General features: G+C 38.4%; 1 protein-coding gene across 3 annotated transcripts in view; it reads right to left on the reverse strand.

Moving 5' to 3' along the window:
• POC1A (POC1 centriolar protein A) overlaps positions 1 to 13,994 on the reverse strand; it is a 199,395-nt gene that overhangs the window by 128,414 nt on the left and 56,987 nt on the right. For all 3 annotated transcript variants that reach the window (XM_074198113.1, XM_074198112.1, XM_074198114.1), the window contains exons 8-9: positions 7,991 to 8,059; positions 6,175 to 6,270 (exon numbers count right to left, since the gene is read on the reverse strand). In XM_074198113.1, coding sequence (XP_074054214.1) covers positions 6,175 to 6,270; positions 7,991 to 8,059 — 165 coding nt within the window. The remainder of the gene's footprint in view (positions 1 to 6,174; positions 6,271 to 7,990; positions 8,060 to 13,994) is intronic.

Here is a 13,994-nt window from a genome sequence, read left to right on the forward strand (position 1 = left end):
CCCCCCTCCCCTCCCCCCGATTCCTTTCTCCCATCCCCTTCCTCCCCTTTTTCTTTTGGGGTAAGACAGATTTCTAAACCTTATTAAGTGTGTATCCTCTCTGAGCCAGTTCCAATGAGAATGAAGGCTCACTCATTTCCCCTTGCCTTCCCCTTTTCCACTCCATTGCAAAAACTTTTTCTTGACTCTTTCACATGAAACATCTTAGCCCATTCTATCTCTCATTTCCCTTTTTCCCAGTACATTTCTTTTTCACCCATTGACTTCATTTTTATATTATATCATCACATTCAGCTAGCTTGTCTAAATTTGTTCCTTCCAATTGTTCTACTGAGATGGTTCATGAGTTATCAGTATCATCTTCCCATGCAGGAATACGAGCAGTTCATCATCATTAAATCCCTCATAATTTTCTCTTCCCATCCATCCTCTCTATGCTTCACCTTAGTCCTATACTTGGAGATCAAACTTCCTGTTCAGCTCTGGTCATTTCAACAGGAAAGTCTGAAATCCCCCTATTTCACTAAATATGAATCTTTTCCCCTGAAAGGGAATATTCAGTTTTGCTGGGTAGTTGATTCTTGATTGCATTCCAAACTCTTGTGCTTTAAGGAATATCATATTCCAAGTCCTACTAGCCCTTAATGTAGAAGCTGCTAAGTCCTGTGTAATTCCGACTGTAGTGCCATGATATCTACATTGTTTCATTCTGGCTGCTTGTAATATTTTCTCCTTGCCTTAGGAGTTCTAGCTATAATATTCCTGGGAGTTATTTTCTCTCTCAGGAGATGATCAATGGATCCTCTCAATTTCTATTTTGCCCTCTGCTTCTAGGATCTCAGGGCAATTTTACTGTAGAAATTCTTTTAAAATGAAGTCTAGGCTCTTTTCCTGGTCCTGACTTTCAGGTACCCCAACAATTTTTAAATTATCTCTCCTGGATGTCTTTTCCAGTTTTTTCCCAATGTGATATTTCACATTTTCTTCTAGTTTTTCCTTCTTTGGGTTTTGTTTTATTGTCTTTGATTTCTTGCAAAGTCATCTTCCTTGAGTTCCATTCTACATTTGAAGGAACTGCTTTCTTCAGAGAGCTTTCCTATCTCCTTTTCTAGCCAATTCTGCTTTTTAAGGCATTCTTCTCCTCAATCTTTTGGACTGTGTTTTCCATTTGACCTAAACTGGTTTTTAATATGTTATTTTCTTCGGTCTTTTTTGATATCTCCTTGACCAAGTTGCTAACTTGGAATTCATGATTTTCCTTCATCGCTCTCATTTCTCTTCCCAACTTTTCATCTACCTCTCTTACTTGACTTTCAAAATCTTTTCTGGATAGCCTGAGACCAAGTCCTATTTTTCTTGGAGGCATTGTATACAGAAGCTTGGACTTTTGAGTGTATGTTTTGATCCTCCATGGAACCAAACTAATTATCTATGGTCAGGTTTTTTTTTTTTTCTGTTTACTCATTTCCCCATTCTATGCCCTGGTTTAGAGGTGCTTCCCAAGACTTTCAGTGTTATTGGGACACCCTCACAAAGACTTCAGTTCCTTCAATGTCTTATGAGAGGCTCTGACTGCTCTCTGGTCTGTGGATGACCACAAGGACTATTCTCTGCCCTGGAGCTTTGAGGAGGGTCCCTGCTCTGCTGTGGCAGTAGGGTGGCCCAGACTGCAACGAGGGTCTGAATAGAGCACAGGAGTACTGATCAGGGATAGTGGAGAGACCTCAACAGTCTCCCCTGACCCCCTTATCTTTGGTGGGTTGAGCAATCTAGAAGAAGCTTCCAGGCGGCTTCCTGCTGGGTGGCTCTGCAGGTCTGCTTCCATTTCCTAGACAGCTGCCATGGGCTTCACAATCACTCTGGCACTGATCTTCAGCACACCTTGGTGATCCCTGGGTTGGGAGATCTGGATACTGTTCTATTGTCCTGAGCCCAGGGACCCAGGCACCCCACGGGATGTTACAGGAAGGCTGGCGCTTGTTCACTCCAGCACAGTATGATCTTAGCTACACTGTTGTCCCTTCTGACCCCAATGGAACAGAGCCTTCCCACAGATCTTCCAAGTTACCTTGGGCTGGAGAATTGATTCACTGGGTCTTTCTGTGGGCTCTGCCTCTCTAAAATTTGGTTGAGTCTTAATATTAAGATCTCTGGAACATTTTAGAAGAGACCTTCTGGAAATTCCTGCCTTCATGTGTCATCTTGGTTCCACCCCCAAGCTTACACTTTTAAAATACTTATTGCTTTACAATACATTTTTACATCCATTACCACAAGAACTCCATGTGAGAGAGATAGGATGAGACATAGGAGAAAATGGAGGTCCAAGGTTTGGTTATTTACCTGTGGTCATACAACTAGTTAAGTTGATGATAAGATATGGATTAGATTTTCTTACAATCTAAAATTCTCATTTTATCTTATTGATTTAATGAAATAAGTTCTAAAAAATATCAAATTATCAAATCCTATTCAAGAGCAGAAAAATCAGTGTATTATTGAACTAGTTAACAGGTCAAAATTGGAAAGGGCTAATAGACTGGGAGGATCATGAGGAGTGGAGACAGTGAAGAAAAGGTGGTCTAGCAAGTACCAGTTTGAGAGCTCTCAGAAGATGCCAAAGGGATACAAAAGGAAAAAAAGTATCACAAATTAGAGTTCCTGTTTTCCTAGAAATTTTCTTTGAGGGCTCTAGTTGAAGTCCTTTATTGGAGAAAGGGTTAGTTAGAAGAGAGAAAACCATATGATAATTAAGTTTGCTAAGTTAGAAATTTAAATTTAGGTATATTAACAATTATTGAATATACATTTGGGGGCAGCTAGGTGACGCAGTAGATAGAGCACCAGTCCTGGAGTCAGGAGGACTTGAGTTCAAATCTGACTTCAGACACTAATAATTACCTAGCTGTATGGGCACTTAACCCCACTGCCTTGTCAAAAAAACTTAAAAAAAATATACATCTGAAACAGCCATATCATGTATAAATATACATACAAGTTTATGAGAAATTTCATCTGCTTTTATAAAACAATCTTTTAATATCTTCCCCCTCCAAATTTCCCTATTCTTAATAAAGTCAACACTACCTTTCTAGTCAATCAGTTCCCAACCTTGGCCTCCTCAATTCTTCATTTTCTCTCTCTTCTCATTATATATGATCAGCTGCCAAGTCTTGCTCATCCTCTTTTCTTCATTCAAGGCAAATGGGGTTAAGTGGCTTGCCCAAGGCCACACAACTAGGTAATTATTAAGTGTCTGACGTCAGATTTGACTCAGGCACTCCTGACTCCAGGGCCAGTACTCTATCCACTGCGCCACCTAGGTGCCCCTGCATATAACATTTTAAGAAGGTTAGCAACACACTGGAACAAAACCAGAGAACAAGAACCATGATAGCAAAAGGAGTGAAAACCAGTTCAATGACAAACTATTAAAGGGAGGTGAAGCTTGCAGATCTGGGTTCTAACTCGAGCCCCAATAGCTAATGAAAACATGACTAAGGCTCACAGAATACATACACTCTCTCTGTCATTAATCTCCTCTTCTATAAAGCGAGGGTGCTAACTGTCTTACAGAGTTGTGAAGGAAAATATTTTGGGTTTTTTTTTTAGGTTTTTGCAAGGCAAATGGGGTTAAGTGGCTTGCCCAAGGTCACATGGCCAGATAATTATTGAGTGTCTGAGACCGGATTTGAACCCAGGTACTCCTGACTCCAAGACCGGTGCTTTATCTACTACACCACCTAGCCACCCCAGGAAAATATTTTGTAAAGCAAAGCATAAAATAAGAATGATCATCCTTATTACTGATAAGAAGAATAGGCAGCTGTGAGTACTTTTTCTTTTGGTTTTTGCAAAGCAAAGTGGGGGGTGTTAAGTGACTTGCCCAAGGTCACACAGCTGGGTAATTAATTATAAGTGTTTGAGGTCAAATTTGAACTCAGGTCCTCTTGACTTCAGGGCCAGTGTTCTATTCACTGCGCCAACAAGTTGCCCCATGAGTATTCTTCAAATGGCAAGAATAGTAGCACTCCCTTTCAGGGTTGGGATGAAGATCAAATGAGATAATATGGGAATTATTACTAGTATTATTAGTGTTGTTATTATTATTATTATTATTATTATTATTATTATTATTATTATTATTATTATTATTGCTATCACCTAGAAAAAGAAGCTCATTAAAGAATTTCCTAATATTTAGAGCTGAGGTCAACTAGATGTTGTAGTGGATACAGTGCTGGCTGGGCTTGGAGTCAGGAAGACTCATCTTTCCTAGTTCAAATCTAGTCCCAGACACTTACTAGCTATCTGATCCTGCACAAGTTGCATCACCCTATTTGTTTCAATTTCCTCACCTATAAAATGAGTTGATGAAGGAAATGGCAAACCATTCCAGTAACTCTGCCAAGAAAATCCTTAAATGGGGTCACAAAGAATCAGAAACTACTGAAAATAACCAAATATAGGAAGGGCAGCTTGGTGGTGCAGGGATAGAGCACCAGGCCTGGGGTTAGAAAGATCTGAGTTCAAATTTAGTCTCAGACATTTTCTATGTGGTCCTGGGCAAGTCACATAACTTCTATTTGCTTCAGTTCCTCATCTAAAAAAAGGAACACACACTAGAGAAAGAAATGACAAAACACTCCAATATCTTTGCCAAGAAAATTCCATGAACAAGTCCATGGGGTCACAAAGAGTCAGATACAACTCAATGACAGAAAAACAGTATCTGGAATAGGTTACTTTATTAAATAGTAACCACTTCCTAAGTGAAGGTGTTCAAGTCTGTTAAGGATATTGTAGAAGAGATACCTGTGAAAGGTAAGAAAGATTAGACTAGATGCTAAACTTATTGACTGTAAGTGAAAGCTGTAAGATATAAAATCAGGGTGAAAATTGGCAGAAAAAATGTATTGGGAGATGAATAGAAAGCATTTTACTAAGCACAAGATGAACTATCATCGAACAGTCACACACATCCCCTCCAGTCACCTCTGTGGCACACTAAAACATAGATGAGAGAGGACTGGTCCCTAGAGAGGAAGAACAGAGAGCAGTTTATTTGGCTGGTCAGTCAGTCAAGGCCCTTCTAGGATACAACTTTCAATCTCAACTCGACGGAGTTTGGGAAGAAATCATAAATTGAATGAAGCAGGATCAGAGAGAGATGGCCAAGAATCAGATCAGTCAAGAGTATAAACAGGAAAATCAGAAAACCTCCATGTTCATTTCTAGACTTTTGTCAAGATTTGCTATATGACCTTGGAGATATCACTTCCTGGTGAGTAAGCCTATTTCCTCATCTGTTGCATGCCCAGTTGGCTATGGTTTGCAAGCATGATAGAGTTAAACAGGCCGAAGGCAACTGCATGTAAAGTACTCAGAAAGCACTGTATAACAAATTCCAGATATCAATATATGTAGCTTCAAGATATAAATAATAGGGTTTTAACGAATGAGTCACATATTGATTATACAATTTTTTTTTTTGCAAGGCAATGGGGTTAAGTGGCTTGCCCAAGGCCACACAGCTAAGTAATTATTAAGTGTCTGAGACCGGATTTGAACTCAGGTACTCCTGACTCCAGGGCCAGTGCATTATCCACTACGCCACCTAGCCGCCCCTTGATTGTACAATTTTAAATTGAACAGTGTCTAGGAAGTGGCATGATAATAGATAGAATTCATTCTAGTGATTTCAAAAGTAAAATGTTCTGAAATCAAGGCAACCATCTAAGTAACACAACAGTTGGTGCTTCAGTAATTCTCCTATAAGTCTTTAGGTCCAGTTTGGTTCTACATCAGAAAAAAAAAAAATCATGATTTCCTGAAGCCACCCACACAGAGAAAATGTGCCAAGGAAAATTCCCTCTGGCACACATAGGTTAAATAGGGCACAAAAGAAAGCCCTATCTCTGCCCAGAGAAAATAAGCAAATATATTGATTAATCATTTTCTAGGTCTGTCTTACATAACAGAGAATTCCATTAATGAACAGCAAAAGTAAAGTATTCAAGTTTTCTTTGTGCCTCAGACTTGATAATAAAAATCTTCATAGAAACCTAACACTCTCCTGTTCCCAATTTTCCTAAATCCTGCAAATGCTCCATTAATCCCAAACTCATTGGCAAAGTTCAAGGTTTCAAAAGTCACTCCTGCAAATACACCTACTGGACTCTTGGCATTGCTCCTTGAACCACCATCTCTTTGGGTCTTCAGGGGATCTCCATAATCAGTAGCATCAAAGTTGGACTTCCATACCATCACCTGAAGAAACAAAAACATATATGCATTACGTACACACATACTTTTATGTTCACAGACTGATATAGTATGTGGGTCTTATTTGGATAAGGAAATAACCCTCTATGCAACTATGAAATAGGAGGAAAATTGGGGAGCAGCTACAAAAGCAGATAACCAGTTGATCAAAACAAAAGAGAAAAGTTGTTGTCTATTTCTTTGCTTTTTGGAACATATCAAAAGTTTACTCCTTTCTCAGGATTATGTCAGTTCTGAAAGTTATGAGGATTGGTTTATGACCTTAACAAAATCTGGGTAGAGTCATTGTAATTCCAGCAGAATATTTTTTTTGACCAAAAACTGGACTACAATGCAATGGGATACAGAAAATACTTTATATCTTTTGCAATATGATTAGGTAAAATGAAGTAGAACCCAATGGCCAAGAAAACTCAAATTTAAAGGGGAGAAAAAGCAGAGAGATAAATAAATTACTCCTCTCTCTGTAAATGTATTAAACACACATATTAAATATAATAATTTTTAAAATTACATTTTAAATAATTTTTAAAATATTATATAACTTCTGTGAAATAAAAGGAAATCAGCCAACCAGTTAAAGGATAGACTGAGAATATCTTACAAACTCAATCAAAAACTGAAACAAAAGGTGTTAGGATGTCGCAAAGCAATCAATCATCAGGATGAGTCTCCTGAGGAAGAAAAGGTTGCCTGGAAAAAGTCAGGAATTAGAGAATGAGGGGTTGCTAGGTAGTATAGGAGAAGTGCACTGACCCTGGAAGCAGGATGATCTGAGTTCAAATTTGACTTCAGATACTTGATACTTACTGGTTTGGGGGGTTTTTTGCCTTGCAAAAACAAACAAAAAATTACAGAATGAGACTTTTTCAGGCATTTCTGGATAGAGTGGCTTCAGGCTATCTCTGCTTAAGTATAAAGTAGGTGAGTTCTAAAATTCTATCCCATTAGATTGAAAGCTCCTTGAGGGTTGGTCTCTTTTTGTATCCCTGGCACAGTGATTGGTATAATATAGGTGCTTAATAAATGTTTATTGATTGAAGAGGAAGAATTACAGTATGAAAAGCTCTATATTAGTCATCTTCATTCTGTAAGCTATAGGCTCTGGGACTCAGGAGCAAGTTCACAACTGGCTCTGTGACTTTTGCTATTCACCCAACATGTTTTTATCTCCATTTTCCTTTCTAATAAAATGGCAACAGTAAACTAGATTCAATCCTTATAACATTATGGTAGCATAGCCATCATAATCAAGATGAATCAAAACATTCTGTAAGACAAGAAAAACTTTTACAGGTTTAACAAATTTTCAAGCTATGGATACTTTCACTGTTGGTGCTTACATTAAGGGACTTAAGCTATTTTGTCAAGGGCCAGAATGTGACAGAAAAACTAAATATAAGTTTTAAAATTCCCATCCTTATTCAGGCCATGTTGCCACAAATCTAACCTATATTCTCATGTATTTAACTCTCCTCCATAAATTGTCAAGGGAGAAGAAAGCACCAAGAATAAGAACATCAAAGAGACTATAAGTACCACACTTTGTTTGACCAAGTGGAAGCAGTTTGTCCTAAAGACTACCATTTTTTTTCTAATCAGAGAATGTACCTCATTTTAAATTCCATAGGCTTCCAAACACAAAGAGTAGCATGACCTCACCATCTATAGCCCAATTTTGCACTCAACAGATAATTATACTTACTTGTTCATCAACACCTCCAGAAGCAAATAATTCTCCTGATCTTGAAAAGGCAACACAGGTAGCTGGCCCCTGTATTATTATTTAGGAATGGAGAGGGAAAGGATAAGAACAAGAAAAGAGAAACACTAAATTATAACATCTAAAGAAAACATGAAAAGTTTGTGTCAAACTGGTGCTAATAAAAAGTCTTTAAAATGTAAGCAATTCTTGCCCCCAGGACTGACTTTTGAGAAGGAAGCTGGCATCTAACTGAAGTAGGGGAAATACTGGACAGAGAAATATGTTTTATGGTTATTAATCTGTTCCCTCTCCATATACCTTACACTGATTCCCCCCACCCACCCATTCATAGTCCATGTTATGAGAAGAGATGAATGAACTTTTAGTAAAATGGCAAGGACTTTGCCAGCCACAAAACAAGGCCCTATCAGCAAAACAATGAATCCCTGCCAGATCCCTTACCTCATCTCTGCTCTTACAGTTACTGCCACCATCAACATATACCTCATCTTTCTGCCCCTTTAAAAGCTCAATTCACTCCTCAGCTGAGCTCCTTGTCTTCTGAGAAGCTCGTGGGGAGTGTCATCCCCCAAATAATCTCTGATGTCCCTTTGCTCTTTCCTACTACTTAGTCCTTGCTTGAATGTCTTCCTGAGAAACCCGCCCACTCAGGGGGAGTGTGATTCCCCAGTCCCTATGTCCTTCTTTACTACTTATCCACTGAGAAGGCCGTTCTTGGGGAGCATGATCTCTCTCTCTCTCTCTCTCTCTCTCTCGTTTACTTTTCCTTACTGCTCAACTTCTCATGGTGGCTTTGAATGCTTAGACTGTTTTGGATGTTTAGGTGTTGCTTAGGAATCAGTATTTTCCTGTCTTTTAGTCTCTCTTTCCTTTTAGCTTTCGCTAATCACAGGGGTTTGTTAGGATCTGTGCTGCCTTCACTTTAGTCTTTCTTTCCCTTAGCTTCTACAAATCACAACACTCTCCTGCTTCTATTACAATCCCTTATTGCTTATAACTCTGATAGTTCACCTTTCCCCCAAACTTTCCCTCTTTTCCATGTAGCTGGATCCACAGGGAACTTGTGGCTGTTTCCTTTCTCCATGCTGGATCCATGACAATGTAACCCCAGTCATCACCTCATGGCTGTTCCCCTTGTTTCCCTTTCTTAACTGTCTTTGCAATCTTACCCAGCCCAGTTTGTAGCACTCTCTTTTTTGCTTAACATTATTATGTTCTTAGAAATTTAGTTTCTTCAATGTAAAGACTGACAAATTGCTTTCTGTGGGCTGGGGAGTGATTGGGGGAAAAATTGTAAAACTCTAAATAAAATTTTTAATTTAAAAAAAATTTAGTTTCTTTACCTTGGGGTTTTTTTTTAGGTTTTTGCAAGGCAAATGGGGTTAAGTGGCTTGCCCAAGGCCACACAGCTAGGTAATTATTAAGTGTCTGAGACTGGATTTGAAACCAGGTACTCCTGACTCCAGGGCTGGTGCTTTATCCACTACTACGCCACCTAGCCACCCCTGTTTCTTTACCTTGTTAAAGAATCTAACCTGTGAACATTTTGTAGTAACTTGTAAATTAAAATTTAAACCTTCCTTATCCTCCTGAGCCCGTCTGTTGATTTCTTCATCCAAAACGAACCCACAGTGATCCTTAAGCCCCTCCCCAAAGCCCATTTTCTCACATCTTTACTACCATGTATCTCTCATCTCATCTTCAGATGTCTCCTAATTCCAGAAAAATGCTGAAATCTCTACCCTCTGCCCTGCCCCCCACATTTGGTCTCCTTTCTCTCCCCACCAATATCAAAAGTTGTCCATAAGCCATTAAGCTATCCTGTTTCTAAGAGACTCTTTCCCATCTCTCCTTTCTATCTAAAGGATTTTCACTTCTGTTAACTCTCAAGTAAGACCTAAAGTCTTTGAAGATGACCCCTAAATCTACTGAAGCAGTCCTAGTCACTCTCCTAAGCTCCAATCCACATCTAAACTGTCTATTGGCTATTTCAAACACAATACACAAAAGACATCTTAAATTCAACATGTTCAAAACCTGAATTCACCAAAAATAACCCCCCCCCCCAAAAAAAACCAAACCTACTATCTTCCAAACATTTCATTTCAGTCAAGGCACTGCTATGTAGTCAGGATTTAGCAGCTGATTAAGTATGTTGATCAAAGTTGATTCAACTTTGATCAACATACTTAATCAGCTGCTAAATCCTGTCATTTCACCTTCACATTCTTTATCTTATCTGTCTTCTTCTTTCTACTTAAGCATGATTCTATCTCAAGCTCCCATATTTTGTCTGACATGTTGATTACCTTTTCTGAATTGCTTTTCCCCCTTACCTCTCTTGCATGTTCTTTATTACTGGGGGGGTGGGGGAAGGGGTTCTCTGGATAGGAAAGGGCTATACATAAAAAGAAAAGTAATATTTAAAGAAAATGTAAATTTTTAAACTGGAAATAGCCCATGAATCCTCCAGTGTAGCCCTAATCAAACAATAAATTATATTTCAACTTCCCAAGTTACATAGGGAATTGAAGCAAAGTTCCCCAAAGGACACAGCCAGTCTCTCTCTACTTGCTAGCACTCTTATACTCAGTCAAATCTAGCTCAGGGTCCTAAATCTGACAGAGGACATGAACAAAGATATGATTTCCCTTCTTGACACCAACTTCAAAATTTAGGGACATTATCCAAAAATAGTCTTGTTTCTTCAAAGTACACTAATATTGTTTATTCATGCAGAACTAATCTAACTTTTCTGACTCTAGGAATATTTTCATCTTTTAAGCATCTTGGACATCTTTTTGAGTAGTAGCTGGTAGTAGAAAATAACCAAAATATATGAAAGATGCACTCTTTAGTTTAGGTGTGCCAACCTGTGACCCATGGGCCTCAAAGCCCATTCATGAGGTCATTGTTACATTTTATTGTTATGTTTAATAGTAATATGGTTATACTGTAGTCATAAATATTAAGTTCTATATGTGGCCTCTGACAAATTCTTTTTGGATGACATGGCTCAGAAGGTTGGACTTCCATGCTTTAGTCAAAAAGAAATGGAAATGTGACACAAGAGTATCACAAGGAAGTATTCTGGAAAGACCTAAAAGTATCCACAATTTTAACTTTTTTTTTAAGCTATCCCCACTTCTCATTGTAAAATTTCAAAATCATCTGTGGAGCTACAGTGCCAACAATATCTTACTCCTGCTAAACAGAAGCCAACCCATGAGCAAAGAGAGTGGGAGCCAAAGCTGTATAAATTAATATACTGCAGAGATGCCTCCTATATATCTGCTGCTAAGGTGGTTGTCCTCAAGCAGCAAAAGTAAATGAGCTATGGGAGAACCTCACTGTTCAAACTCAGGACTAGAGAGAATCTAGAACATTTTTCCCATTGGAATATCCCAGATCAGATATATTTGTACAGTCATGTTTTTGTCAGTAACAAGTACGACAACAATAATAGCTAGGTACTACTTTATATAATTTTTTCACCATATTCTTGTAACAACAATGAAACAAAGACAGGGAAAAGAATTATCATCAGATATGGAAAATGAGAAGAGAAAACTAAAATGACCTGTCCATGTTCACACAGTGGATACACAGCTTCAGCCAGATTTCAAATGTGATTCAAACATACACTTTTAATTTCATCATGTTATCCACCCAAATGAAATATTGGGCACAAAGTAAAATGTATAATTTGGAAGGAAAGGGGGATGGGAGAGTCAGGGAGAGAAGGAAAGAAAGTATACAAAGCCTTAGCACCAGTTTCCAACTAATGATTAAGAAGTTTCACTAACAAAAAATAACTTAACAAATACTATGAGTTCAGTTCCTTATCCAACCTCACTTAGCCCCAATCACAAAATGTCAACTTGGTACACCATGTGTGGAAAAAATGTTATAAGAATGGCATCACAATGAAGAGGAGAAAAGAAAACAAAAAGAACTTTAAATTTCTGACCATTTTCAGGACCATATCCTAATGGAGTATAACAAATATCAGTCAGATTAGGATCATATAAGTGGTCCAGCTGGAAGCTGAGACCCTGCCCAGACCAGACCAACAGGAAGCTCACAATGAGGCTTTGACAAAAAGTCACTTAGATTTTATAACCCTACAAGTAAGAACCGAGGGTGAGCCTCATTCAACAAACATCTGATGGTGGAGTTGTGCATTCTGTGCCCTGTTGAGTGGGTTCAGCAAGAGAGGTCAAGAACTCTAGTGTTGGATGGAAACTAAAACCATGAGTCATTCCTAACGACTGAAATGTGTACCAAATTAGTTTTCATGTCTCATAAACTATGCAATAGAGTTCTTTGAAAAGAATAATAAGTATTAGAAGAAATGTGATAACTATCAAGTATGACCATCTGTAGGCAATAGAGGTACATTTTCATGTACAAAGGTCATCAGAGTTCCAATACAGGATTGGCATGGCATTTTTATACAGGCATGGCATTTTTATACAATCTTTCAGAATCCAGGATCTATATACTCCCAAGCCTGCCCATCTAACTCTTGACTCCGTGGCTCACAGGCTGGTTAGATCTCTTCCATGTTGACATGTTAGCACCTAATCAATACTTATCTGACTGACTGGTCAGGTCCAGGAACAGTGACTCAATTTACCTGCTCTTTGAAGGCTCAGAGTTCTAATTAGTCTCTCTTTAAAAACCCTTCTGGAAGGGGTCAATAGAGTTAGTTAAAGACCACGATCAAGTATGCATTTGACATGACACTGACACCCTAAGTTAGATACTGTAGCCCAAGAAGAGCTCTAGGGTTTTCTATCAGGCTAGGAGCTCAAGGAGACTGAAAGAGTTTGCTCAAAGACAGTTATGGACAGATCTCATGTTGCACAGGCTAGGTAAACCTGTACTATACCTTTGGAAGATGGGTCATACCCAGATCTGTCTCAAACCATACATATAGATACACACATGGGACACACATGACAAAACATAAGCATGTGGAGATATAAAGAATCTAATGGGGGCTTTTGAGGGGAAGGAATAATTTCATCTCCTATGAGTCTCAAGAGATATTTTTGAGTGATCCTAAGCCAGAGGAATAACAAAATCCAACCTCAAAAATGACTTTCCAAACCACAGCACATAAGCTGGATTACACATTCCCCAGAATTCCCAGAGATCAAGATAGTATTCTACATTCTAGTGATATGTTTATCACCAGTTATTTAATAAGCACTTGCTTATTAATAAATAAGTTGAATTCATCTACTTCATAACAATTTTATTCCTTTTTATCAATTACTTTCTTCTTCACAAAACTGATACACGGTTCTCAACTTCCTGATCTTCCCACAATATCTCTAGCACTAGGTAAGGTTTAATTGTTTTAGAGTAACATTTTAGATAAGTCAGATTTAAGGGGAAATATGGTTAACATTCAGACCACTACAGCAGCTGTAGCGTTGGCTGAAATCCTAATCTGGAGTCTGATATAAATCTTACTTCTTCAAGTCTTAACATATAGCTGGAATCCCAAGTCAATCCACTGGGGGCAACTAGATGGTGTAGTGGATAGAGCACTCACTGGTCTTGGAGTTAGGAGAACCTGAGTTCAAATCCAGTCTCCACTTACTTAGTTGTATGACCTTAAGTCATTTAATTCTACTACCTTGCAAAAAAACAAAACAAAAACGAGAAGTCAATCCATCCTAATTATAACAGTTGTGTCTTCTAAGAAAGATGATTTTGGAAAGGAGAAAGGGCAAAACAAAAATCTGAAAAGTCACTGAAACCTCAAGGTGGAGTGGGGCAGGGTTGGACTGTGTTTCTATATAATGGATCAAATTTGGCTTAGCTTAATGAGACTTTTCTGAGGCTTCAGTCCAATATAACCCAGTCATGGTATAGTATACTAGTCCCAAAGCAAGCTTTTTTTCTCTGTTACAGTGGCAACACAAGATGTTCCAGAGTTGCTACAGGGTCTTGATTCTAAAAATATGTC

The sequence above is a fragment of the Macrotis lagotis genome, chromosome 8, assembly GCF_037893015.1.
Source record: "Macrotis lagotis isolate mMagLag1 chromosome 8, bilby.v1.9.chrom.fasta, whole genome shotgun sequence".
Taxonomy (NCBI): domain Eukaryota; kingdom Metazoa; phylum Chordata; class Mammalia; order Peramelemorphia; family Peramelidae; genus Macrotis; species Macrotis lagotis.